This window comes from Wolffia australiana, chromosome 1 (genome assembly GCF_029677425.1).
Source record: "Wolffia australiana isolate 7733 chromosome 1, ASM2967742v1".
NCBI classification, from domain to species: domain Eukaryota; kingdom Viridiplantae; phylum Streptophyta; class Magnoliopsida; order Alismatales; family Araceae; genus Wolffia; species Wolffia australiana.
This window is the reverse complement of record NC_135835.1, coordinates 11,115,439-11,139,583: the sequence shown is the minus strand read 5'-3', so window position 1 is coordinate 11,139,583 and position 24,145 is coordinate 11,115,439. Positions and strand designations below refer to the sequence as shown.

General features: G+C 41.1%; 3 protein-coding genes across 7 annotated transcripts; 1 reads left to right on the top strand and 2 right to left on the bottom strand.

Moving 5' to 3' along the window:
* The first annotated feature begins 7,157 nt into the window (after window positions 1-7,157).
* LOC144706374 (putative calcium-binding protein CML31) lies at window positions 7,158-7,755 on the top strand. The gene has a single exon (XM_078579293.1). The coding sequence runs from the start codon at window positions 7,205-7,207 to the stop codon at window positions 7,673-7,675; it is 471 nt and encodes a 156-aa protein (XP_078435419.1). The 5' UTR covers window positions 7,158-7,204; the 3' UTR covers window positions 7,676-7,755.
* Window positions 7,756-9,191: 1,436 nt separating this feature from the next.
* KT1 (potassium transporter 1) lies at window positions 9,192-13,387 on the bottom strand. 5 transcript variants are annotated; one of them, XM_078579263.1, is made up of 9 exons: window positions 13,168-13,387; window positions 12,145-12,397; window positions 11,819-12,015; window positions 11,664-11,714; window positions 11,326-11,586; window positions 10,957-11,009; window positions 10,744-10,858; window positions 10,412-10,666; window positions 9,192-10,126 (listed from the first exon to the last, which is right to left on the bottom strand). In XM_078579263.1, exons 1-9 carry the CDS (start codon window positions 13,370-13,372, stop codon window positions 9,294-9,296), a joined length of 2,223 nt encoding a protein of 740 aa, XP_078435389.1. In that variant the 5' UTR covers window positions 13,373-13,387; the 3' UTR covers window positions 9,192-9,293. The 5 variants fall into 5 exon arrangements, with proteins under 5 accessions (XP_078435389.1, XP_078435395.1, XP_078435401.1 ...); XM_078579269.1 differs by having other exon boundaries at window positions 10,957-10,988; XM_078579275.1 differs by having other exon boundaries at window positions 11,326-11,533; window positions 11,695-11,714.
* A 229-nt stretch (window positions 13,388-13,616) lies between these two features.
* Window positions 13,617-24,133, bottom strand: LOC144706341 (clathrin heavy chain 2). The gene is made up of 30 exons (XM_078579251.1): window positions 23,886-24,133; window positions 23,148-23,352; window positions 22,304-22,392; window positions 22,132-22,210; window positions 21,930-22,057; window positions 21,284-21,382; window positions 21,053-21,161; window positions 20,837-20,916; window positions 20,529-20,756; window positions 20,382-20,447; window positions 19,631-19,747; window positions 19,245-19,442; window positions 19,010-19,126; window positions 18,861-18,920; window positions 18,671-18,757; window positions 18,487-18,570; window positions 18,265-18,399; window positions 18,118-18,180; window positions 17,925-18,029; window positions 17,679-17,791; window positions 17,341-17,593; window positions 17,122-17,258; window positions 16,655-16,933; window positions 15,572-16,574; window positions 14,994-15,479; window positions 14,740-14,910; window positions 14,465-14,650; window positions 14,271-14,393; window positions 14,086-14,196; window positions 13,617-13,978 (listed from the first exon to the last, which is right to left on the bottom strand). The coding sequence occupies exons 1-30, from the start codon at window positions 23,928-23,930 to the stop codon at window positions 13,835-13,837; spliced, it is 5,100 nt and encodes a 1,699-aa protein (XP_078435377.1). The 5' UTR covers window positions 23,931-24,133; the 3' UTR covers window positions 13,617-13,834.
* Window positions 24,134-24,145: the final 12 nt, after the last annotated feature.

The window sequence follows — 24,145 nt, the reverse complement described above, 5'->3', positions numbered from 1 at the left end:
GGTGTCGACGGAATCACCTCTATCTCTTACTATTTTCACTTATAAAAAGCATATGAAATATATATCTATCTTATTTTGATATCCTTTCGGGCATTCTGTCGAACACCTCAACGGTATTCGACAGAAGTTCCCCTTAACCCCCTATTTTTTACTATAAAAAAATATAAAAAATTATTACAGCAGATATATTAGCTATAGAATAATTATAACTATGTAAGGTATTCTCTGCGACTATATGAGGTTATTTATACATATTTACTCCCTCATTACCTCTGGTAATCCTATATCTTCTCTTAATCTCTTTATACCTATCTAGCTACTAACTTATATTATTAGATAATTACTTATTCTATACCTAACTATCTTAAACTTAAATTCATAGTACATATAAATACAGCTCTATATTACTTCTCTACACCTATTAAATAATATGTTTCTATGTATCCAACTTCTACTTCCATTCTATTTCTTCTTATTTACTCTTATTAAAATAATTACTCTTCTTAAGTAACTCCTTACTTCTCACATTATACTACCTTAGATCCTCATTCTCACTACTTATATTAATGTCATCTTTAGCTAGTCTATCTAATATCTTACTTCTTTCCTATTTCTAGTAACTACATATATGTATAGATTCATATCTGATATTCTCTCCATATCTCACTCTCTCATCTACTCAATATTTTATTACTTGTTAACTACTCATTTCTTCTTATACTCATTATATTTAGTATAATTACTAATGAACTCAATTAATAAATACATCTCCTAAGGTCAGTCCATGTGGAGAGGACCTTACTCCAACTATAAGTTTGAGTGAGATTTATACCTTTAACAAATTTATATGATTGTAGAAAAATTAAATTTACAACAACACTAAAAATTAACACGCAATTTGCCTCCATCAATATATAATCGGTCCATTGTGTTAAATCTACATTTTTTTATTCTCAAATTTATGAATTACATGCCCAATAGTTCATATCATGGAATCACGTATTTTGACATACTGACTTCAAAGGTTTACTAGTAAAAATGGGGTAAATTGAAATAAAAGAGAGATTCGAAGTAAAAATGGGGTGTGCAGCAGCCAATTGCCAAACTAGCTAGTTGATAAACCATCACTTACGGCTAGAAATGTCATTTAGGGCTTCTGGTTTGTGAAGAAATATCTAGAATTTTCCTCACGAGCATATGGCAACTAAGGGTCTAGTTGACACAGAGTAAGTATTGATTAAGTGAATCTTAACTTTAGTTCTAATGTTTTAGATTTGTATATTTATTTTAAGAATAAAATCTAATGTAATGAAATCAAACTAGTGAAAAGTAATTTAGAATCATTCTTGGAAGCTAAGAAAATATTAATCCCTTTTCACCTAATTTAGTCAAATTTTATAGAATAATTTTAGAAGTTGTATATAATTTCTAATTGAAAATACAAACTATTTCTAATTAGAAGAACTTAGACGATGCTGATTGTGAGTGTAGTGGAGTGGATGAAAAGATATATCACCACTGATTGTGACAAAAATAATGGTGGATGTGACAACGAGCACTGTAGCACAAGCAAATGATGACAATTTTACGGTCCCTGGTGCAACATAGAGGGAGGTGGATATGTGTTGACAAGTAGTGAATATGCACCAACAAGCAATAGAGCAGCAGGTTGCATGCATGATGGTGAAAACCTAGATTATTGGTGACAATAACCTAGAAAAAAGACAAAGATGTGACTCAAAAAAAGATGAAGATCATAGGAACCTCGTCATCGCATAGCCAACGCCTTGAGTGGTGCCTTTTCTTCTTATATCTTGATATGAATGCCACTCCTTCAGTTCTTTCACTCTTGAAGTTCTAGAATGGACCCAAACGAGCTTTTGAAGAAGCAAATCACTCTGCTAATTGTAATTAAGAAAAAAATCCAAGGGTGCCTTCTTTTATAAGGATGGGGTATAAATATATAGATCAAAATGATGGATGGATAGAGGAGGGAAAGATGGAACTACCCTCAAAACTTCAGCCCAAAATGCCTTGTTCGTTACTTATGATCCTTAGAATTTGGAGCAATCTAAGCCATCTGATTGTCTCTCTCCTCCAATTTGTACTCCAGATTGCCCACATGTCATACAATTGTAGGAGTCGAAAAAGTCAAAAAAATTATTTGAAATAAATTTATGATTTAAAAAGTTTATTATCTTTAATGTAAGAAAAATTCATTAAACTACTTCAAAATCAAGAAAATTTCAGAATATTATTTTAGAATTTGATAAACCCTAAGGCAAATTCAATTAAATATCAATTTATTTCTTATGATTTATAAAAATTTTGCTTTATGAAATTTATATCAGAAAATTCTATTAAATACCCTAATGACAGAAAATTTTGAGCTTCATTATAAAAATTTAATAAATAATTTTTAGCCTTTCATAGCATGGATTAAGGCTTTTCTGACACAAATTTCATAAAGCAACTAGAATAAACTCGTAAAATACTTAAAATTACTATCAAAGCTGACATATTATTTGTGATTATCATTAGCGTAACAATACTCAAGCTAGCCACATGCTAGGGAGCACCATAGGCCCACCCAGCTTCAAGCTCACCATAGAGAACTTTAGGAAGACTACAATGACCAAGCTTCAAGCCCACCAAATTTGAAACATGCATCATATGGGGCTTATTTTAAGTGACGATATTATCTTAAACATCCAGTCTGATAGAAATATATGTGATCGGCATGCCAATCACACATTCCATGTCTCATTCCATGTTCATTAACATAATAGCATGTCTTCTTAATATTCTTATTTGAAGGATATGTGAGAAGGACATTGAAGTATCCGGATAGAATATCACTATCTAGCCTCACTCATATGATGAGTATGGTCATTCTTGTAGCCATCTGTGTGGAGACACTAAGGATAGATAGTGGGTGCTCTTTAATGGAAAGAGTTCACTGAATTGGCCCGTACGAATCCCTGAATGGTATTATGCCGAACTATCAATTAGGTTGATTCATGTGGAAGTGATTCTCAGACCTGAGGCACAAAAGACGTCTTGTGGATGGACAATTGTACTTTGACTATGACTTATGTGTCCCAAATCATGGGATTCTAAATAGTCTTAGTTCGGGTACAGCAAGAATTTCACGAAGATGGTTGAGTGGTCAATATGGGATCGTCCACCCTCGGTATAAGAGGTGAGAGCTCAAGGAAGACGATGCGATGAAGTCCTTGGCGAAGGTACTGAACAATCGGAGAAGAGTTCTCCGATGATTTTCGAACGTGTCAGTACTAACTCGGATGACTGATTAGGGTTTGACAGTTGACCATACCCTAGGTTATCTTAGGAGCATCAAGTGGATAAGGGACTATACGTAAACAATAACCGAAGGCTAACATGTTCCATGAATAAGTCGATACACACTCCTTTGTATCTTCTAGAGCACGAGAATGTAGCTTGTCACCTAAATGTTGGAGACTAAACCTATCAATTGGATTAAATTGAACCAACATTAATTGATGTACATGATGATATATTTAATTAATTTGGAAGGCTAATAAAGGTTATTGGGATGCTAGAGTCGGTAACTAGACTGATACATGGGCCTAGAGGGTCACACACAAATGGTCTTTTGGACGTCGTAAGATATACATAAGCTTTGGGGGGTTTTGTGAAAAATACCCATCTAGTATAAATAGGGGAAGGCCCGAAAAAAAATTCACCCAGGCCAGAATTGTTCGAGGGCCTTCCCCTTCTTCTCCCCTCTCCCCATGAGTCCTCTCTACTCTTGATGTGATCGGGACGGTGTGACGACGGTGACGGAGGTTGAATGGGGCTCGTCAATGAGAAGGAGGAAATCGGGCTTGCCGAGGACTGTGTGGATACGTCTAAAGGCTGCACACTTGAGCAGCTTGACTCATGTCGCTCCGGGATCCAAGAAATCACGAACGTAATCCGTGCACAGGTACTTCGTTTCAATGGTTTTATCGATGACGTCGATTTCATAAACGTCTTCCACTGCGTATCGTTTTGATTTCTTCATCCAGATGTAGGCCACTAGAACCCAACAGAATCCGCATGGAGCAAGTATTGAATAAGTGAATTTTAAATTTAACTTCTAATCTTATAATTTTTATTCATTGCTTTAAAATTTTAATCTATTTTGATAAAATAAACTAATAATAATTAATTCAAACAATAATACTGTCCTAATTTATTCATATAAAATTTTGGGATTTTAATAGATTTTTATAATCGAAAGAATAATAAATTATAATTAAATATGTTATTTCTAAATCATTCCAAATTATGGCGGAGATGGATGTGGATCTGCGCTGGAAACTAACGGAAGGGGACATGTGACAAAGACCTAGAATATCAAATATGGAGTGTGTGATGATGAAACTTGGCTATAGACACTAATAACCTAGCAAAAAGGACAAAGGTGTGAGCCAAAAAAGATGGAAATCAACCAAACATTTTCACCTCATGTCCAATTGTTTGAGTTGTACTTTCTCTTCAAAAGTCTTAATCTGAATGTTACTCCTTCAATATTTTTCCCTAGGAATGCAAGAATAAACAAGTCAATTTTTTAATGAACAAATTACCCACAAATTAATAGTTAGGAACACAATCAAAGCTGCTCTTTTAATAGGAAGGGGGGTTTATTTATAGATCCAAGACAGTGCATGGATAGAAGAGGTAAAGATAGAGCTAATTAAAATTTTCACCTCCAAAATATTTTTGAATCATTAGATATCTTCAATTGAAGTTGGAGTAATTTGAACATCTGATTTTTCTCTCCTCTAATTTTCTATTTTCTGTGATTTTCTCTCTCCTCCTAGATCTCTATCATTAATTGCCAGCATGACACAAAATTTAAGGACGACAGAAAATGTCAAAATGCTTAAAAATATTAGAATAAATTTATATTTTAGAATAAAAATATTAGAATATTTATTTTATATAAAAATAATGTCATAATTTTTCATTAAATACCAAAAAAAGGGAATGTCATTATAGAAATATAATAGAACCCTAAATCAGAATGCAAATTGTCTTTCTCTTCTCTTGTCAGTTGGGCCAGAGCTGAAACAAAATTGTTTAATAGATATCCCATATTGAAATTATTAAGAATCAGGGCTGCTATATAAATGTCAAGCAGGAATGGAAACCAAAATGAATTACTCATCTCTCCTACGTGCCTGTGCAAGCTGCACATTCCTCTCTTTTTGGGCTTAATGTGGGTGTTATTGGTCTTGCTTCCCTTAGGTCCTCCATGTTGTGCTGCTACCTTGGTGCTGAGATTTGCATGATTGCTACCAGTGCTTGCTGGCCTCTGGCTGGCTTGAGCACTCTACGCGCGCAATTGTAGGCTGGCATGACCGATACTGCATCTAGATCGTTTGGCCGCAGGGAGTTGTAGTAGAAAACATTTTTTCTTCTTCTCTCTTTTAAAAAAAATTTAAATTTAAATTTAAAAAATATACAACAAAGCACTAGAGTGAATAATCGAGCCCAAACTCTTGTTCTACCTCCATTAAAATTCACGACATTAAAACATATTTTGAATGAGAAAATTATTGGGCATGTAAATCATGTAAAAATCATTATAAAAAGTGAACTTTCACCAAAATGGCCCACTTCAAGAATGAAATGCATTCATATTCTAATGATGATAATATCAACATAATAATGCCAAAAATAGCCTTAAAAGATGTATGATTTTAGGGATGCTCGATTTCCATATTGCCTCTTCCAAGATCATTTTTCCATATCGCCATTATGTACCATAGACAGTGTGAGGGAATCAAAGTTTGGTGGTGTAGTCTACAAACACTTGCAGACAGCATCCTTCCTAGTAAACTCCTAAAAAAGGTTTCGGAACTCATAAACTACATCTGTGTAGTTGATCATGAAATCAACCACCGTCTCATTTTTCATATTGATATTTCTCAAACTCATATTACAGTCCTCGACCTCTAGACTGAATAACATGTTAGACTCCTAGGTTCATGCTGCAGAGAGCCTCCCAGTTCTCCATTGCAGACTTATTGTCCGTGAGTTGACCCAAGGAGCTATCATAAACGACTCCCACGATAGCCAGCAGTGCTAGTCAATCCTTCTTCTGTGGAATCTCATCTCCTTTGATTGGATTCCACAGGTTGTGTGTTTCCAAGTAGCACTCCATTCTCATTACCCAAAAATGATAATTTGTCTTGGTGAGAACAAAAAATGGAAATGGAACTGTTAGTTCAACCGCCTTAATCATCGCTCCATACTCATCATTGAACTCCACATATCATCGAGGTATGGTCGGCCTTCCTTTGGCTTCCTCGCTCACTAGTCGTTTCATGCTCTCAACCTGCTCTAATACCAACTGTTGTAAAAATAAGGCTCTTTCCTTGTTTTTCCACACTCGGAAAACAAGAGACAGGAGAGTGATGGAGATTAGAGAAAGGGAAGTACTGAACTTACATCCATCAAGTACATGACATGCACATTTAAAGTGCACAGATTCAACTTTTGAAAGAAAGTTTATGAAGAAACTTTTCAAATAATTTTTTTAGATAGAGAAGAAGTGACTTACGGAACTGCTGGAACGAGTGCTTCTCTTCATTAATTGCTGCTTCTTGTAAAATGTCCCATATTCAAAATAAAATCAACTATTAATTCAACAAGAGAGAGAGAGAGATGGAGCTTTCTTTAAAATTTGTTTTTTATCAAATTTTATACGTGTGATAGCAAATTTTTTCATGATTTAAGAATCTATCGCCACGGAGGAACACCGCCCTGTCATGTCACGAGTGAGATAGAGACTGAGAGTGATAGAGATAGAGGTGGATGGCGAGAGATTGATATATATACAGAGAAATAGAGGGAGACATATATGGATAGACAGAGAGAGAGAGAGAGAGAGAGAAGAAACAAAAAAGTGAGGATCTCTGGTCGTCAAACAACGCGCAACTTTGGAGATCTTTTGCGTCGTAATGGACGGCAACTTGCTGACCATCTACGTGTTGATTTTGCGTCAGCAGCTACGACCGATTACGCGTGGCAGCAACCCTTCCTCGTTGCTTCCCGCCGCTCCCCAAAGGGAAAGAAACCCGTCGATTCCACCATCTCTATAAAGCTCTTCCACGAACCCACCTCGCCGTAGCAACTTCCATCAAAGAAAACCAAAGAAAATCCAAGAAGAATGGTTTCCCCCGCTACGCGAAGAATAAACAGCTCCCACGAGAGCACGCCACGTCCTCTCGAGCTGGTTTTCCGCGAGTTGGACGAAGACGGCGACGGCAAAGTCTCTCCCACGGAGCTCTGCTCGAGGATGAAGAAAATCGGCCTGACGTTGTCCGTGGAGGAAGCCACTTCCGCCGTAGATTCGGTGGACCACGACGGAGACGGACTGCTGGGATTCGACGAGTTCGCCGATCTGATGGCGGAGGGTGAGCAGGAGGACGAGCACAGAGAGAGGGAGATGAGAGCGGCGTTCGGCGTGTACGAATGCGAAGGCAGCGGGTTTATCACGGCCGCGAGCTTGAAGTCTGCGCTTTGGGCGATGGGTAATCGTTCTTGTATCGAAGATTGTACAGCCATGATTCGAAAGTTTGATCTGGACGGCGATGGTGTGATCAGCTTCGACGAGTTCAAGGCCATGCTGGCCTTCTGATTATTCTCCCTATTCTTTTTTGTTTATTTCTTATTCTTTAACGTCGTCGAGAATACTTACACCACTATAAACTTCCACTAGTGCATCCTGTACGTATATTGGAGAGAGAGAGAGAGAGGTCATTTATTCGTTATTCTTTAACGTGATCGAGAATACTAGCACCAACACTTTATCGCGTACGTATAATGGAGAGAGAGAGAGAGAGAGGCAAAGAGATGGAGAGAGATAGATGGACTGTAGGAGAGTGACAGAGAGGTCAATAGATACATAGACAGGCAGAGTGAGAGATACTTAGAGACAGAGAGAGAGATGGATAGAGAGAATGGGAGATAGATTATAGATATATAGGCAGAGGTGACGGATAAAGAAAAATAGTTATAGTGCTGTTTATAAGAGTTAGGCGTGGAGAACTATTAGCGGGAAACTTGCAAGTCTGGGATTCGACCTAATCTTATCAGTATCCTTTAACGGTTCCGATTACTCATGCTTATTAGAGAGAAAATTGAGTCAATCGTGTTTATTAGAATTGTACAATATTGTTGTACCAGCCAAAATGCTTCTATTAATTGTAACAGCTGTTGATGTACTTTGTCCTGTTTGATCAGTGTTTCACCAGCCACTACATTCAGGGATCCCACCTTATTCTCCAACCTGGCAGTTAGGTTGATAGGCACTCTTGTAAGCTCATCGTGCATACAAATTCTGGGAGTATCTGGTCCTCCATCCACCAAGAACATTTCTTCCCTTGTGTTACAGACATGGTTGTTCGGTTCCTTTTGTGCGAATTTGTGCGAACTGTTTGTTCTGTTCGGTTTTTCGAACAGAACAATGTCGAATTCGAACAGATCATCGCACAGACCCTTGTGTGTTTCAATTGTTCGCTTTGTGTGAATTTTCTTCTAATTTTGTTCAAATGTGTGAATTTTGTTCGTTTTTGTACAAAAAAAGAACAGAACAAAGAACAAGGCCCTATTCGGCTCTTTTGTGCAAATTTTTTGTTCGTTTCAAATGAACAGAACAGAATAACTATGTCTACTTGTGTATAATTTTAAAAATGAATATAATAAAAAATTGGAATTAGATCTTGGACATGATCTACTGTACCTTCCTCGGGTGGCAAATGTACTTCAAAATCAGGCTTCCATTTAGTAACCTATAAGAAAAGATCAGCGATATTTTTCATTATTTTAGCACTTTATCCTATAGAGTTTGAGGTTCCAAAGGTGTTCTGCCTCAAAGCCAAAATAGCAATTTTTAAATATTTTTTTTTCCTTTTCAGGTGGATTGGATCCAATTGGGTCATAATTTTATTTTTTTACCTTTTTCACTATGTTGTACATTTAAACTGACCACTTCGAGGAATCGTATGGAGCAGGATGGATAGATAGGCAGTATTGCGAAAACAATGGATAGATAGGCAATGAGAGAGATACATGAGATAGAGAAAAAGGCTTAAAGAGAGCTGAGAGAGAGATATGTAGATGGATGGATGGATGGACAGAGAGTAAATGATTCATTTACAGCTTGTTAATAGATATTGGGAAAGAGAGATGGGTTATCAGCATGAACAATAGATAGTAGATGAAAGATAGATAGGTAGACAGATAGAGAGACAAAGTCATATGTAGTAGACCATGCCGACTTCGAGGACGGAGGAATAGGGAACGTTGAGGACGACCTCGGGGCCACGGCAGTTGCGAGAGAGGAAGGCGAAGATGACATTTATGGCGATCTTCTTTGCCAACGAGGAGGACTTGGTAGCCACAGCATGGGAGCGGCCGAGAATGTACGCCACGCCGGCCTCCCTGGCCTTTACAATCTCAATTGCCTCTTCACGGCCACCATCCTCGACAAAGGCCAGGAGCCTCGCCACCAGCTGGGCCTCAAAGTCATGGCTATCCTGGTGGTGCACATCGCGGTAGCCATAACGGACGACGCAACGGAAGACGTGGAACTCAGGCGGGCCAAGCCGGGCCAGGAGGAACCGCTCCTCAGCTCGGACGCGCGGCACGGGCGCAGACTTGACGCAGACGAAGACCAGGACTTGGTGGAAGGCAGGGAGGTTGGCGGCTAAGTGGCCAAAGATGGCTGGCAGGCCGGTGACGAGGTCTGCGTAGACGAGACCAATGCCCGGGACTCGGACCATGCCCAGGCCTGGGCCCATGGCCAGAATTCTCTGGGCTGAGACCTTGTTCTCGTGGTCAAACTTGTGCTTCTTGAGAGTGCCGTAGTGCCATACGAAGGTGATCACCATGAAGATTAAGCAGAGAGTGAGTGGGATCCAGCCGCCGGCAGGGACCTTGGCGGCGCAGGCGGAGACGTAGAGCAGTTCCGCCGACCCAAAGGTGGCCGCAAAGAGCACCGCCCATGCTGCTTTCTGCTTCCACACCATTATCATGACCAGAGACATCAGCCCCGTCGTCACTATCATCACCACCGACACCGCCAACCCTGAAGGGAGATCATGACAGTGGATTACTTAAATAGATAGATGGAATAGGATGGATGGATGGATGGATAGACAGACATGCAGACAGGATAACTGATAGATAGAATACATAGATTTATAGAGATAGATAGATAGAAAGACAGAGAAAGATAGATAAATATATATATAGAAACTGATAGATTGATCAATATATAGACATTAGGAAGGTAGGTAGATATACAGATAGATTGATGGATAGATAAATGGAGGATTGGAAAGGATATATATAAGAGATGAGAGAGAGATACCATAGGCGTAGCCGATTTTGTTGGTGTCCCTTAAGCCAAGGGTGACGGCAAGAGAGAGGGCGAGGAGAAGCCAGTTGATCTCGGGGATGTACACCTGACCGTAGATCTTGTTAGACGTGTGGATGATCTTCACACGGGGGAAGCAATTCAAGGCGCAGCACTGGCTGACAATGGAGAAGGCCGCCGAGATCGCTGCCTGGCTTCCGACCACCGCCACCGACGTCGCCACCACGAAGACAGGCCAGAAAACAGCTTCTGGGTCGGGGCAAAACAGAGTCTTCTTTCAAGCGAGAAACAAAGAAGCGCTCATCTGAATGTCGGTACGGCCTTGCCTGGTACGGCCTTGTAGAAGCTCCTTTGGATGTCGTCGTGGTGCTTGGACAAGAAGGCCGCTTCACCCATATAAGCTAACACCAGACATGGGTACACCAGAAATGAGAAGGTCATCTGCAGCTCAACCAAGGTAATCGCGTTAGAGAGAAGTAAAACAGCAATCTCCAAACTGGGTTTCTCTCTCTAGCCCTCCAGATGGGTAAAGACACCACCTTTATAGAAGCCGGGGTGAAGTGCCCAAGAGCTGTGTACATGGTCTCAGCACCTGCACGGACAGATGCATGGTGCAATCAGTTATCACCTTCGTCCTCATCCATCCTTTGCACTCCCTCTAAATATCTCTCTGTCAATCTGTTGATAGAGAGAGAAGGAAAGATATATTTATCTCTATTTATCAATCCATCTATCTCTCTCTCTATCCATTTATTTCTCTCTCTCTCTCTGTATATATCTATCTAGATTGATAGATAGACAAGAGAAAGAAAGATATATTTCTCTCTCTATCTATCTATACTCAATCTCTTTCTCTCTCTATCTATCCATCTACATTCTATCTATCTCTCTCTCTCTCTTCGATAGACCTGTGATACAGAGGACGACACCCGCGAGGGAAGCCCATCCTTGGGCGCCAGTGGCGCGGAGAAATCTGACGAGGTAAGAGGGAGAGATGGCGCGGAAGACACCGGGGTTCCAGCGAGCAATGTTGTACACGCCGATGGAGCAAATAGCGAGCGACCAGACAGCCACAATCGGCGCAAAGACGAAGGCCACCCGGTGAGTCCCAAAATGCTGAAGTGAGAAGAGACCCACCAATATCATGCATGAGATCGCCACTTCATAATCTGAAACAAACATAGATCATTACTTCAAGAAACGGATTTCACTAAATTTGTTTTATTTTTTGACAAGTTATACCCACTTTCGTGGAGATGGGTCAGTTTCACCCTCACCCCGGACACCGCAGAGAGAACTAGGAAAGAAGAGATCAAACTATTGATTAATTCCAGACTGAATAAAGTTTCGACCACATCATCCGAAAGAGAAAAACTAGAGAAAGAAACGAGTAGAACAAACCTGAGATGGTCGGCGTGAGAACGGCGTCGCCAATGGCCATGCAGGTGCCGAAGAGGACCACGATAAGCAACCCATGTCGGAAGAACGGATGCTTGTTAAAGAGCTCTTTGATCGTCGAGCTTAGCCTGGTTTCTTCCCGGCTGTCGACTCTGTAAGAAGAGAGCTTCTCATCTTCTTCTTGCTGATTCGGTTGCAGGCTGAGTTTTCCATGGCGACAGAGCAGCGAGTACAGAGCAAACGTTCCCCCTTAAGAGTTTTCCTCAGAGATTATCTCTCGACGACGAGCGATGATGTTGATATGAAGAAAAAAGATGTAAATTGAATACCTTCGCCGCTGTCGTCGGCCGATAAGACGATGAAAACGTACTTGATGAGGGGGATGAGAGTGAGGGTCCAGAAGATGAAGGATAGAACGCCGAAGACTTCTTCGTCGTCCTCGTGGAGACTTAGCTTCCCGGAGAAGGTCGTCTTGTAGACGTAAAGAGGGGAGGTGCTCAGATCGCCGAAGACGACGCCGAGACTCTGATACGAGAGCAGGAGAACGTCCTTCCACGGAGATTTCTCGCGCTGCTGATTGCACTGGAAAATATGATAATTTAGAAACAAGATCACTTTTTTGTTGAATAAAATAAGATTTTTTTCTAATCCAACGATAAAATAAGCATTTTTTTTTTGCTGAGTGGCTGGCAGACTGGCGGTCTCCAAAAAATGCGCTTCTAACTTTTAAAAAACTCGGTCAGAATCGACTCCAAACACGATAAAAATCACGGAAATCAGAAAAACAAACTACAGGAAATCGCGTAGAGGCAAGTTAAGCCCGAAAGGAAGGTCAGTTCATCGAGAGACTCCAGCTCGGGTTTCTCTTGGTTGCTGAAATCACCAATTCTGTCTGTATTCCTCACAAATGATAAAATCACTAGAATCAAAACATCGCTCCGCATCAAATTATATCGATAATATTAATAATTAGATTCGGCATGAATAGTTTAAATACATATATAATACCATTTTCCCTAAACACAAAAAAGACGGATTCAGCGACGAAGCCCCTCCAAGAAACCCCGGAGAACAAGCCACTGAGCTAGAATCGTCCGCGAAAACCCGCATCACACAAAAAAAACCGTGAAAGAGAAATAAAAAAAAGCAACACTATCTACACTAATCGATCGAACATCAGACGAAAAGGCAGCAGGTTAATCCAAACCAAAAACAAACTCATCGGGACACGGCAGCGCGCGTTTCTCATGGTTTTTCAACTTGCGGAAAAAAAAAGATGGACCGAAAGAAGGCAATGTGGCACAGAAATGATGAAGGCAAAGAGATTGAATCGTGAAAAGAGGAGAAAATACTTGGCCGCTCGATTCTTGAGCTGTCGCTGTCGACGTCTTCCCAAGCTCCATTGCCCCAGACGAGCTCTTGCCAAGAGAAGAGAGCAAGAAGAAGAAGACGAGGAAGAAGAAGAAGGGCAACGAGGAGAGTGTGCTGTACGTTGGTTGCGAGTCCGTCCAGAGTGAGTTGAGATCCGCGTTGAAGGGTGGCAACTTTATCCCCCATTCTCCCGCTAATATGGTAGCTGTGGGGCCCACACATACTTGACCGTTCGTAAATGGTCAGAGAAAAGAGAGATATTTACTTAGACATGGTTCTTTTATTAAAAAAAAGAACAATATTCGCACATCCGCACAAAACTAGAACAAAATTCGCACAAAGGGAACAAAAGAACCGCACACGGGTCTGCGATGTTCTGTTCGAATACATTTTTATTCTGTTCGTAAAACCGAAACAATTCGCACAAAAAGAACAGAACTACCACGTTTAATATTTAGTCACGACCTCGAACCAAAAATTAAAGAGAAAATATCCGGAACAATCACTCGCCTACACACAAAAAAATCACAGATGGAAAGGTAAAAGGAATAATAAAATTTAAAAAAAGGAGGGGGACGGGAGAGAGGAAAGAAGGTGCGGTTGATGGTTTTATTTGGCCATGGAAGAGGAAGAAGAGGAAGAGGAAGATCAGTAGCTGCCCATGGGGGGCATGCCAAAGGCCGGCATCGGCGGCATCCCCATGCCCGGCATTGGCGGCGGCATCCCGTAGGGCCCACCGCCCATCCCCGGCGGCGCCGGCAACGCCAGTGGCAGAAGCTGCGCGTACATGTTCTGAGAAGAAAGAAGGAATATTATCAAATCCTGATCTGGGAGAAAGAATTAAAATTTATTAAAATTCATTCAAAACGTCCTAATGAAGGATTTATTAAAATTTATACCTGCTGGGCGACCATCTCCTTCTCTTCCTGCTCCTTGGCCTTCACCTCCTTCACTGCCTCTATCTTGTCCTTGATGAGCTCATCCACTTTGCCCGTGTACTCCCGGATGAACTGTGCATGACAGCATTATTGATTATTTTCAATATAAATTTCATATTGGATGAAATTACGACGGATTCTCCTACCTGGAGCAGATATGGGAACGCGAAATCGATCATGTTATTCATCCAGGCCAGCTCCAAGGCCACGTCTGGTCGGATCAGGTCGTAGCAGATGAACAAGCTCGCCGCGAAGCATTCCTTCTTTCCCTGTATGAACATCCGAGTTAATAATAGCGCATGAAACAAAAAAGACGAGAATTTGATAAAAAAATGGGCACCTGTTCGATGAAGTACACGAGCAGTTCCTCGGCAAGCTCACGGTCACCAGACTGAGAGCACGTCTCCATGGCGTCCTTGTACAGCTTGTCCTTCTTCGAGAGCGCAATAGACTGCTTCCACCGGCCAGCTTTCTTGTAAATATATGCGGCAATCCGCCGCATCTCCAGTAGCTCGTGTTTCTCAGTCTAGTTATTAATGAGCACAAAACATATTTAGAGAAAGAATTCAGGAGAAACAATATGTACTTACGATTATTTGGGTAATATTATCATACCTTCTGGGCGAGGGCGATCTGGTCAAAGTTATCGTGCAAATCAATCGACTCCCTCAACCTGTCATAATCCTCCTCTTCCATGTAAATTTCATTCAGTGCTTCATTCACAGCCGACACGTTATTGCTCTGCACTGCTACCATGTAAGGCTTAACCAGGCGGAGATGGCCGGCCTGCAAATAACACAAGAAATTATGTTAATGTCGACAAATATGCGACTTTAAAAAAACGAGATTTTATGGGGTAGAAGATAAACCTTTCTCATGATGTCAACCACGCGGGTATGATCGATGCGGAGGGCGAGCACGTTGAGGACATCATTGATGAGGTCAGGATGTTCCTGCAGGTAAAAGTGCACTGCTTTGTAGTAGAGCTCGACGTTAGCGACTTTGACGACCACATCCTTGAACTGCATGTGATCCCAGGCCTCCGGAGAGTGGTTCATGATGGTGCTCGCTGCGTTGTCAAACTCGTCATATTGGATGTAGAGATAGGTTAGCTCCTTCCAGTGCTGCTGCTCGTCGCAGGCCCTGATGAGCTTGGGAATGTTCAGGCGGGTGGAGAATAGTTTAATGTGTTCCATCAGCTTCTCGTGGCGGTATCTCGCGTAGAGGACGCCGAGCTCGGTGAAGATGCCCATGTGGGCGCGGTCCAGTCCCAGGCCGCTCTCCATTAGAGAGATTATCTCGTTGAAGCAACCTCGGTTCTGGTAGTACTCGCTCACTTCTTCCATGTCATCCACCTACACCAAAGATAGAATCGGCCAAGAAATTAAAAATCAAAACACCAAAAATCTTAATATTGAACCCCAGGATTAAACGCTTCGATCAGTACCTGGACAATGATATTGAGACCAGCGATTTGGGCCAGCCGGAATTCCTCAGCATCCACGCAAGCAAAGCAGACCTCCTTCCATGTCTTTGCACTGTTCGCTTTGCGCGCCGCGTCAACGGCGCCTTGGAACTGCTTCAGCTTGAGCAGAGTGCTCGCCAGCTTAGCCCAGTTGGACACAAACGCAAATATAATCTTTGCTGCCTCGTACAAGACTTCATCGTAGAGGCGGTCGCCAACGTTTTGAAGGTTCGCAACGTTGGGCATGAGAATGAATTCTTCTATGTCACCGAGTCTATCAATCTTTGCAAAGGCATAAATGAGCTCGCTGTCCACCTTCGGCTCCTTGACCTTCTGCCTGACCATCAACAGGTATTTGACCAAGTCATGATACACATTTGCCTCCTCTGCAGCAAGGATTACATCCAAGAAGTGTGTTGCATCATCGGCACGGATGAATGACTCAATGGCATCGCTCACTAGGCCTTCCCTGAGCTGAGCCTTGGCCACCTGACTCCAGACTGCATCTTCCTCAACCCGATAGGCAAACTCCACAGCTCGGTCAATGCTTCTGATGTTGTCGAGGAGGACGTTGACCGCCTGTACGTTCAAGTCAAACTTCTTGAATATTGCAAAAGCTTCTTCATAAAGCCCGGCTTCAACAGCCACCTCGCCGACTGCGGGCCCATCAAAGTTGTCCAATCGGTTGACGTAATCCATGACCCGTGATGCGTCGGCTTTGATAGCTGTCAAGATCAGGAGATTCTGAAGATTGAAGTTTCCACTGAAGGCAGAATTCTGGAGGACGATCTTCTCAAGAAGCTCGATAAGCTCGTGAGGAAGATCCGCCGTCATGAATGCCTTAACTGCCGCAGAAACCTGCTCCGGGCTCTTGCTTTCCGGCAGAGCAGTGGACACCACCTGATCGATAAGCTGGCGACGATATTCATTATCAGGGAGAAGCACTTTCTCCCACAGATCACCGTCCATTCTTTCAACAACATATCTGAAACCAACGATTAACTATGGTTAGGGTTGATCAATCAATGGGTTAGCAGAGGAGACAAAGAGGAATGAGAAGCTGACCTGGCCTGCAGCTTAAACAATGAGTTCTTGTTCGTGACGTTGATGAGTTCCTCATCACACTGTCCTCTGCGGTAGGCAACAACGGCGAGGGTGGGGTCCCTTTTCTCGCAGTACTTGCCCACCACACGCGAATCATAGTACGGGTTTGTGGTGAGGAAATGCTCAGGGTTATTGTTGCTGTCAATGATGATTTTTCCCAGAGCATTGTGCACGTGCACATCTTGGCTGCCCTCGCTCACAAGATGCTCCAAGAACTGGGTGAGCAGCCTCAAACGATTCCTGGAATACACTCAAAATCATATGAATGAAATTTGTTTCTATGGAATAAATAAGACACAGGCCCAATATTAGATTGACCAACTAGGAGGAAACCTAAGCATGATTTTGTAAAATGAAATGATGCGGATTAAAAAAATATAAAAAATACACGTATTTCTCAAACAGGAATAGAGTTTTTGAGTGATTACCTTTTCTCACATTCTTCGACGAGTGGCTCAACCGGAAGAAGGGAACGTACAGAAAGAATCAGGCCTTTGATGAAATCTTCAGGGCACTCATCGTCCAAGAGTTGACCAACCACAAGAGGTGCGTTTCCAGGGTTGACCTAAGCATTGACCACTTGCTTTAGGGTTTATATATTCCACGCGTTACAATAGAAGGAAGACTTGCTTGAAACTGTATCGTACCTTCTGAACGTAACCCTCAATGTAGCGAAGCATGTTACTCGTGTACAGGTAGTGCGTAAGATCAGGAACAAAACCAAAACGGTCACAGACATTGATAAGCGGCCGTGCATCGGGTAATTTTGCTTCCATGAGAAAATTTTTAGTTTTCTCGGGATCATAGAAGTTTGATTCTCTGGTGACACGTTCAACCTCCTTAATTTGACCGGTTTTAGCGGCAGCCTCTATGTATTTAAAGTGAATGACGGGATCTTCACTGTAGAATTTGAAAGACATTTCAGATTTTAGAAAGTTAACAACCAATTGACATAAAGAGCTCGCTAGCAGTTCAAAAAAAATACCTGGAGCTGAGGTATGATCCCAAGAAGAAGTAAAGACCCTCGTATGATTTAAATTGCTCGAAAAGCTTGATGCATGACTCAACACCAATCTGCTCAGAATATTCTTTAGCCACCTGAAGGAGAGATGATTATCAGAACCTCAAAGACACATCAAAGAATTTGATCGATCATGGATGAGACCAGGAGAGTCACCAATTTTGTGTGATCTTCCCTAATCTTTCTTCAAAAAAAGAGAATGACACATACCTGAACGATGATCTGCAGATTTCCCCTCAAATTCACAATAAGAAGGTCCTTCATACACTCTAGGGCCCATTCTTTCGAAAGAGTTCCAAAGAACTCAACAAGGGCCTGAAAATTAGATACCAGATACAAAAATTTTCAGTAAAAAAATTGGCGATGAAAACATAGATTATCTCAAGAGATAATAAAACCCCACCTGGGGCTCAATGGCGTGAGTGTTCACTATAACTCTCTTTATGTCGGGTAGCTCAGAGTAATGCTGCCAGGAAAGAATTTTGGCGTTAACTTGAAGATAAGGAAGATAGTGGGAGATTCAATGATTAGAGATAGAGAGAGATAATACCTGAAGGGCTCTCATGTAGAGGCCAGCCTTTTCACACAACTGAGCTATGCGAGGACGATCATAATGACTAAACATCCCATTTGCTAAGATAGCATCAGCCACATTCGGATATGTCACAAGGTTTATCTCCAATACCTGACATAAAGGAAATAGAGAACGATAGATCAGGGGAAACAGCCTCGAATTTTTCATCTCTAGAAATACAATAGAGAGAGGTCACGCCTTCGTCTGAAGAAAAGCATGTTCCGGCAAGTTTGGTTTCAAGACGTCCAATAAGAAGGCCGTTGCCTCTCTGATCATGTTCCTCTAAAATACGAAGGAAAAAAGGAAGCCAAAATTTAGTACACAATCGTAGAAAAGAAGAAATGGAAATAGCTTTCGAAATGGAAGATGTAATCCGACAGACCTGAAGGAAAAGGTCAGTAATAGTGTTGTAGTCAATTGGGCAACCACCTTCCATTTGAGACATCATAAGAGCAAAATTAACAGCGCCCTGCAACGAAGACATATTTGAAAGCGATTAGAAATAGAAATAAACTCAAATTTCCGAAGACCAAAATTTCAATCTTAATAAAAAAGTGATAGAAAAAAGTCACCTGGGGATCCGACCGTAGGATTGTTTGCAAGAGGAAAAGATAGTCCGGACTGTACCCAACCTGCATTCAAGACGACAAAAGAATAAATGACTGCATTGGAAGATAAGACAGCGCAATGAAATCCATGATATCACGGATAACACAAATACCTGCTTTGAATATATAAGAATCTTGTCAAATTCCCTTCTTTCGGCAAAAGCTGCAACCACTTTTGGGGTGGCCCTTGCTTTGATATATATTTTCAGCGCAAGATCATTATCCACAGTCTGAAATAAAGATAAAACACCAAAGTATCAAACAGTATTCATAATATAAAAGAATCTCTGTTCTTTCAAAAATAATTCTAAGAAAAAATCATAAAGGTAGGCGTGTATAGTCTTTCACCTTCACAAGATCACCGAGTTCTTCACTACACTCGAGCTTGTCCTCAGCTAGCCAATTCTCCAAAAGGTTCTTCTTGTTCTGATTAACAACAAGCCGGGACAGCTCCAGAGATTCGAATGCGTTGAGTTTACCCCTTGTTAGCAATGTGCCAAAATACTGCAACAGCGGCGGGGTTTGGCCCGCTTGCACCGGAACACTCTACAAAACGGTATTTAAATAAGTAAAACCTAATAAAACACATATTGCATTACCGGTAAAGGATCACTTAAAAAATCAAAAGAAGAAAATGAACAGGAAGAAAAAATGAGGTAAATGATGAAAAATAAACGTAAATGAGGTATCAGAAATGCGATGCAGTTGATCATCAGTTAACACTCAGGAATAACCTGAAATTTTGCCACAGTATCTGGAGTGCGAAGAATGCCTTGAGGAGAATCAGCGGCAAGTTCTGCAGCCTCTTTGTATTTTGTTTGAGAGAACAACTCCTGAAAGCGTTGTACGACCTGAGAAATAGGAAGATGAGAAAATTAGATTCGAGTTCGAAAAACATTTGTGCCCAGAAGAACATATTCAATCAATAATATAGGTAGAAAAGGATGATATAATTGCAGGAAACACTAGGTTTTGCTAACCTTCTAACCATAAATGTTAAATATTTGTTAAGCACAGGCGTCTTACTCCCTATGTTCGAGTCCTCTCTATTATCCTCTGTTACTGGTGTTGGACCATAAATGACTGGACCGAGTAGCGTTTATTTCTTCTCTCTATCTTATCCCTTAAATGGGCCACGATAGAAACCCGTCATAAGTCGCTCATCTATGTAAACTGGTATTTGTACCAGACCCGCTCTTCTTAATAGATCGGTTTTCTATTCTCTCAACGGTAGTCTGCACAGCCGTATCCTGAGAGGACTCTGCCATGCAGAGTCCTCTCAATATTTCATTAGAATTCATGCTAAATTTTGAATTTTATGTACTGTTTATTTGAAGTAATATCAACTTAAATTTATAAATGCGTTACATTTTTTCAAGAAAATAAACACGTATACAATTCTTTTCTGAAAAAAATTCGTTTTAAATATTATAAGTATTACGTTTTCATTTACATATATATTTCAATTTAAAGCATAATAGTTACCAAATTCTCTGCTCCAGGAAGATTCCCCCTCCTGGCAAGGTTAACGGCGAGCTCCAAGTTGTTCAACTGCAATGTTCCAAAGTTAATAAGGACCCATATCAAGTTATTATCAGTTACCATTAAAAATAAGCGGAGATCGAGTCATACTTGACCACTGACGAAGGGTATGATTGTTGCCTCATTCACTGTTGCTAATAAGACCTGACCTTTCCTATTCACCGCATAAAAACCCCCAGCTGATGAAGCCTCTGATGTCAAGAATATTGGATCGGCACTGATGCGATTCCGGTAGACAGCAGTAGCTGTCTCCAGATCGTACACAAACAGTAGCCCAAGCTTTGTAATCACGTAAATCAAACTATACTTGCTTGAGATCTGCAGCAAACCAGTTTAAAATTAAAAACAACGACTGGATAGCAGACCAAATAAACTATGTCACGGAGCACAAAGAAAACCTGCATAGCCACAGGGAAATCGTCCGCAAAATCCGGGGGAAAGAAGAGATCTGCCTGCTTCTTAGTAAAACCTGGTTTACCTGATTGAGACCACGAAATGTGTAAGTTTAAGCCAAAAAAGTGAAACTAAAAATATAGATGCAGCCTTTGTAATCAATTTTCTTTAGGAAAAAAGTCGAGATGAAAGGGAGAGCAAAACAAGAACATAAGACAGACCTGGTTGAGCACCCAGTTCGATCACATGCAACTTCGAAATGATTTGCCCAGCATTCAGAGTTTTTGAAGCAAAAGAAATAAGAATTGAAGGTTTCTCGTTTCCGGGAACCTAGTAATGAAGCAGGTATCAATGACGAATAAATTTTCTTTCCAAAAAAAATATGAAAGACGAATAAAATAAATGACTACGTCAAAAGAGACCCCAATGTTAAAGCTTCAAAAGAGTCTTACACTAAAAGAAGTAAAAGATGCAGCATGAGCTTCAAGTGCTTGGCTACGTTGTTGCTCAACAGAGAAAAGTTGCATATTCCCTTTCACTAGTTGTGGCCTCTGTAAAAGTTCAACGTTCAGGAAAAGAGAGGAAACCGCGATAGCATAATTGTAGAGTATTAAAAATCCAGAAAATAGGTTTTCACAAAATGAAATAGGACAAGAGCACAAACTAATTGATAACGCCTTGTACGAAAGACAAAAAACAAAGAAACCAATGAATTTCCATCGAAATAAACTAAAAGACAGGTGAAATAAATTGAATATCTGTCAGCTACAATGATAGCCAACAGATGGATAACCATGGTTGTTACAAATAAATCAATGAAAGTGACTGCTCCAACGAAAACTGTTGTTGATGCTTTTATAATACCAGCTCCTCATGTCAGAAAGCTTTACTGGGTCGAGAAAGTCTTCAATAAGATGAGTTACAGCAGTTATACAATTAGAACCACACAAGTTACTGACCTACGGTTACCAGATTATTCGAAGAAAATCCATCCAGCACAATGGTCATCAAGAAAAAAAGAGGGAGACAAAAAAGCTAAAAAAGTAGAAAACTATCATGAGAGATAAACTAGAGGGTTCATCGATATAGACTGATTACCTCAGGAGAACCAGGGGCGATACCAATCAACACCAGCCATTTTTCAGTTGGATCGCAACGATAGTTGATGACCTGATTATTCGCCAAGTTTGTGGTTCTCTCAAACATCTTTGCTGGTTCAGAATCTCCTGCAGATGGAAAAACAATATTCCAGCTCAGATGAACAAAAGTCAGTAAAAGAGATTAAGTCAACGATTCTTACCTTCTATCGACCAATGATATACAGAGGTTTGCGTTACTAATCCCAACATCTTCGGGGTTATCCACTTCCAAAAAACAACCTGAAGAAATTGATGAATTTCAAGAACTTGATCATCTGAAATATTTTAAAAACATAAGAGAACGTGGAACAAGAAAATATAGATGCTGCTAACCTGCTCGGGCATCTGATATGATTTCATCTTAGTCTTCAGCTCAATATTGAAAATTTGAAGATGGTCTTGTGTAGTACCAGGGAGTTGAGCTGCAGGGAAAGAAGCCCATAATAAATTTCAGCAACTTTATCCCTCGAAAATATGCTAATAACAGAAACAACGCTATCTGAAGGAAACGTGGAAATAAAATGCATTAAGATGGCCATCATCATCGAAAAGAAAAAAGCTTTAAAATGATTATAAAATACGTGCTAGCCCTGCATCAGCAGTGTCTAAAGGCGTTGGTGAGACCATATAGGGCTTGGAAGAAAAACATCAAGTTATCACGCATTCGATACTATCCTAAATATCAGCTGAAGGGCTAAATTGCCCACTACCGGATTACATAGGAATAAAGACAACAAGCACAAAAAGAGAGAGTAAATTTGACGGCTCCGTCTAATATACAGTGACTATAATCTGAGCGAAACGATGAAATTCATTTTATGGAAAACATTTTCCATGATATGGCTTGTGTGTTTATTGAAGTAAAGTCGACGCCTCCGTCTAATATACAGTGACTATGATCCAATGAGTACTTCCTGGATCGAGCAAGATGTTGCACGCATTCGAAAAAGTCTTTAAGAATTAAAGTTCTGTTAATTCAAGAGAATGCGTTTCAGGCACAATGAGGGGAGATTTTGGCCGGATACAGAAACGACGTAGTTGTTAAAAGTGATTCTGACAGAAATGCCAATAATCCATTGTGATTGGTGAAAGTAAGATTTTCAAAATAATGTTAAGTTGCCAAAAAAAATAGAAATCAAGCTAGCTAAGACGGGGATAAAATATCTTGGATCATAACCTTTGAGCGCAAGAATCCTCGCGGTAGGATTCATCAAAGCGGAATCAGCAGTGATAGGCCGCCTCAGCGGTTGCATCGGCATCTGCATGTCGATGATAACCACGCTATTTTGCGGCGAGGTCTCCCTGACACAAATGTACTTGTCCGATTCCATCGTCACGTGCGTGAAGGTCACAAATTGTGGATTGATTCCGAGGCTTGTGAGCTGCAACGAACAAATCAAACAAAAATATAAACTCTTAAAAGAAGTACCGACCAGAAAAGATGGAATTTTAGCGATCGCATCAGCAGTAACCATCGCATTACAGGTCGACAAGAAACCACTTCACGCGCTAGAACACAACTTTCAGAAACGGAACAAGAAAAAAGAAAAAGGAACGGCGACGAAAACAAAAGCAAAAACCTCCACGCGCCCGTCCCAATCAGTACAACCGCGTAGATCTCGAGAATCAGAGACGCAAAAAGTCATCCTCTTCCAGATCTATGTTTCAAACTACGACATCGCTCCTCCAGATCTCTCATCAAAGGTATTTTTCACCAAACCAAATCCTTCAGATCTCTACACTAACGAACTCGAAGACATAGCAAAGACCAAAAAAAAAAAAAAATCACGAATCGAAGAGGCACCGCGAAAATCCACGATCTGAGCTTTCACCAGTCGAAAAACTAATTTTTCAGCCTGAATTGCGAACTAAACCGAGAAAGATCCACGCGAAGGCGCGAAAAACGAGGACTCACGGTGAGAGCCTCTTTCATGGCGATCGGGGCGCTGGCGGCGGCCATGGCGAGCAGATCGGCGGTCCACGCGGAGCCTCAAAACGCCTGAACAGCAGGAAGACGGCCTCTACGGCTTCTGGCCCTTCGCGGCGTCGAGCACCGCCGAGCCCCTTTCAGCCCTACGGCAGCAACGGAGGAAAAAAAATCGCTCCTCTTCACAGAAGGAACGACTCTTAAAAGCGGATCTGACGATTCATTTCAACCCGGCCTTCTTCCATCCC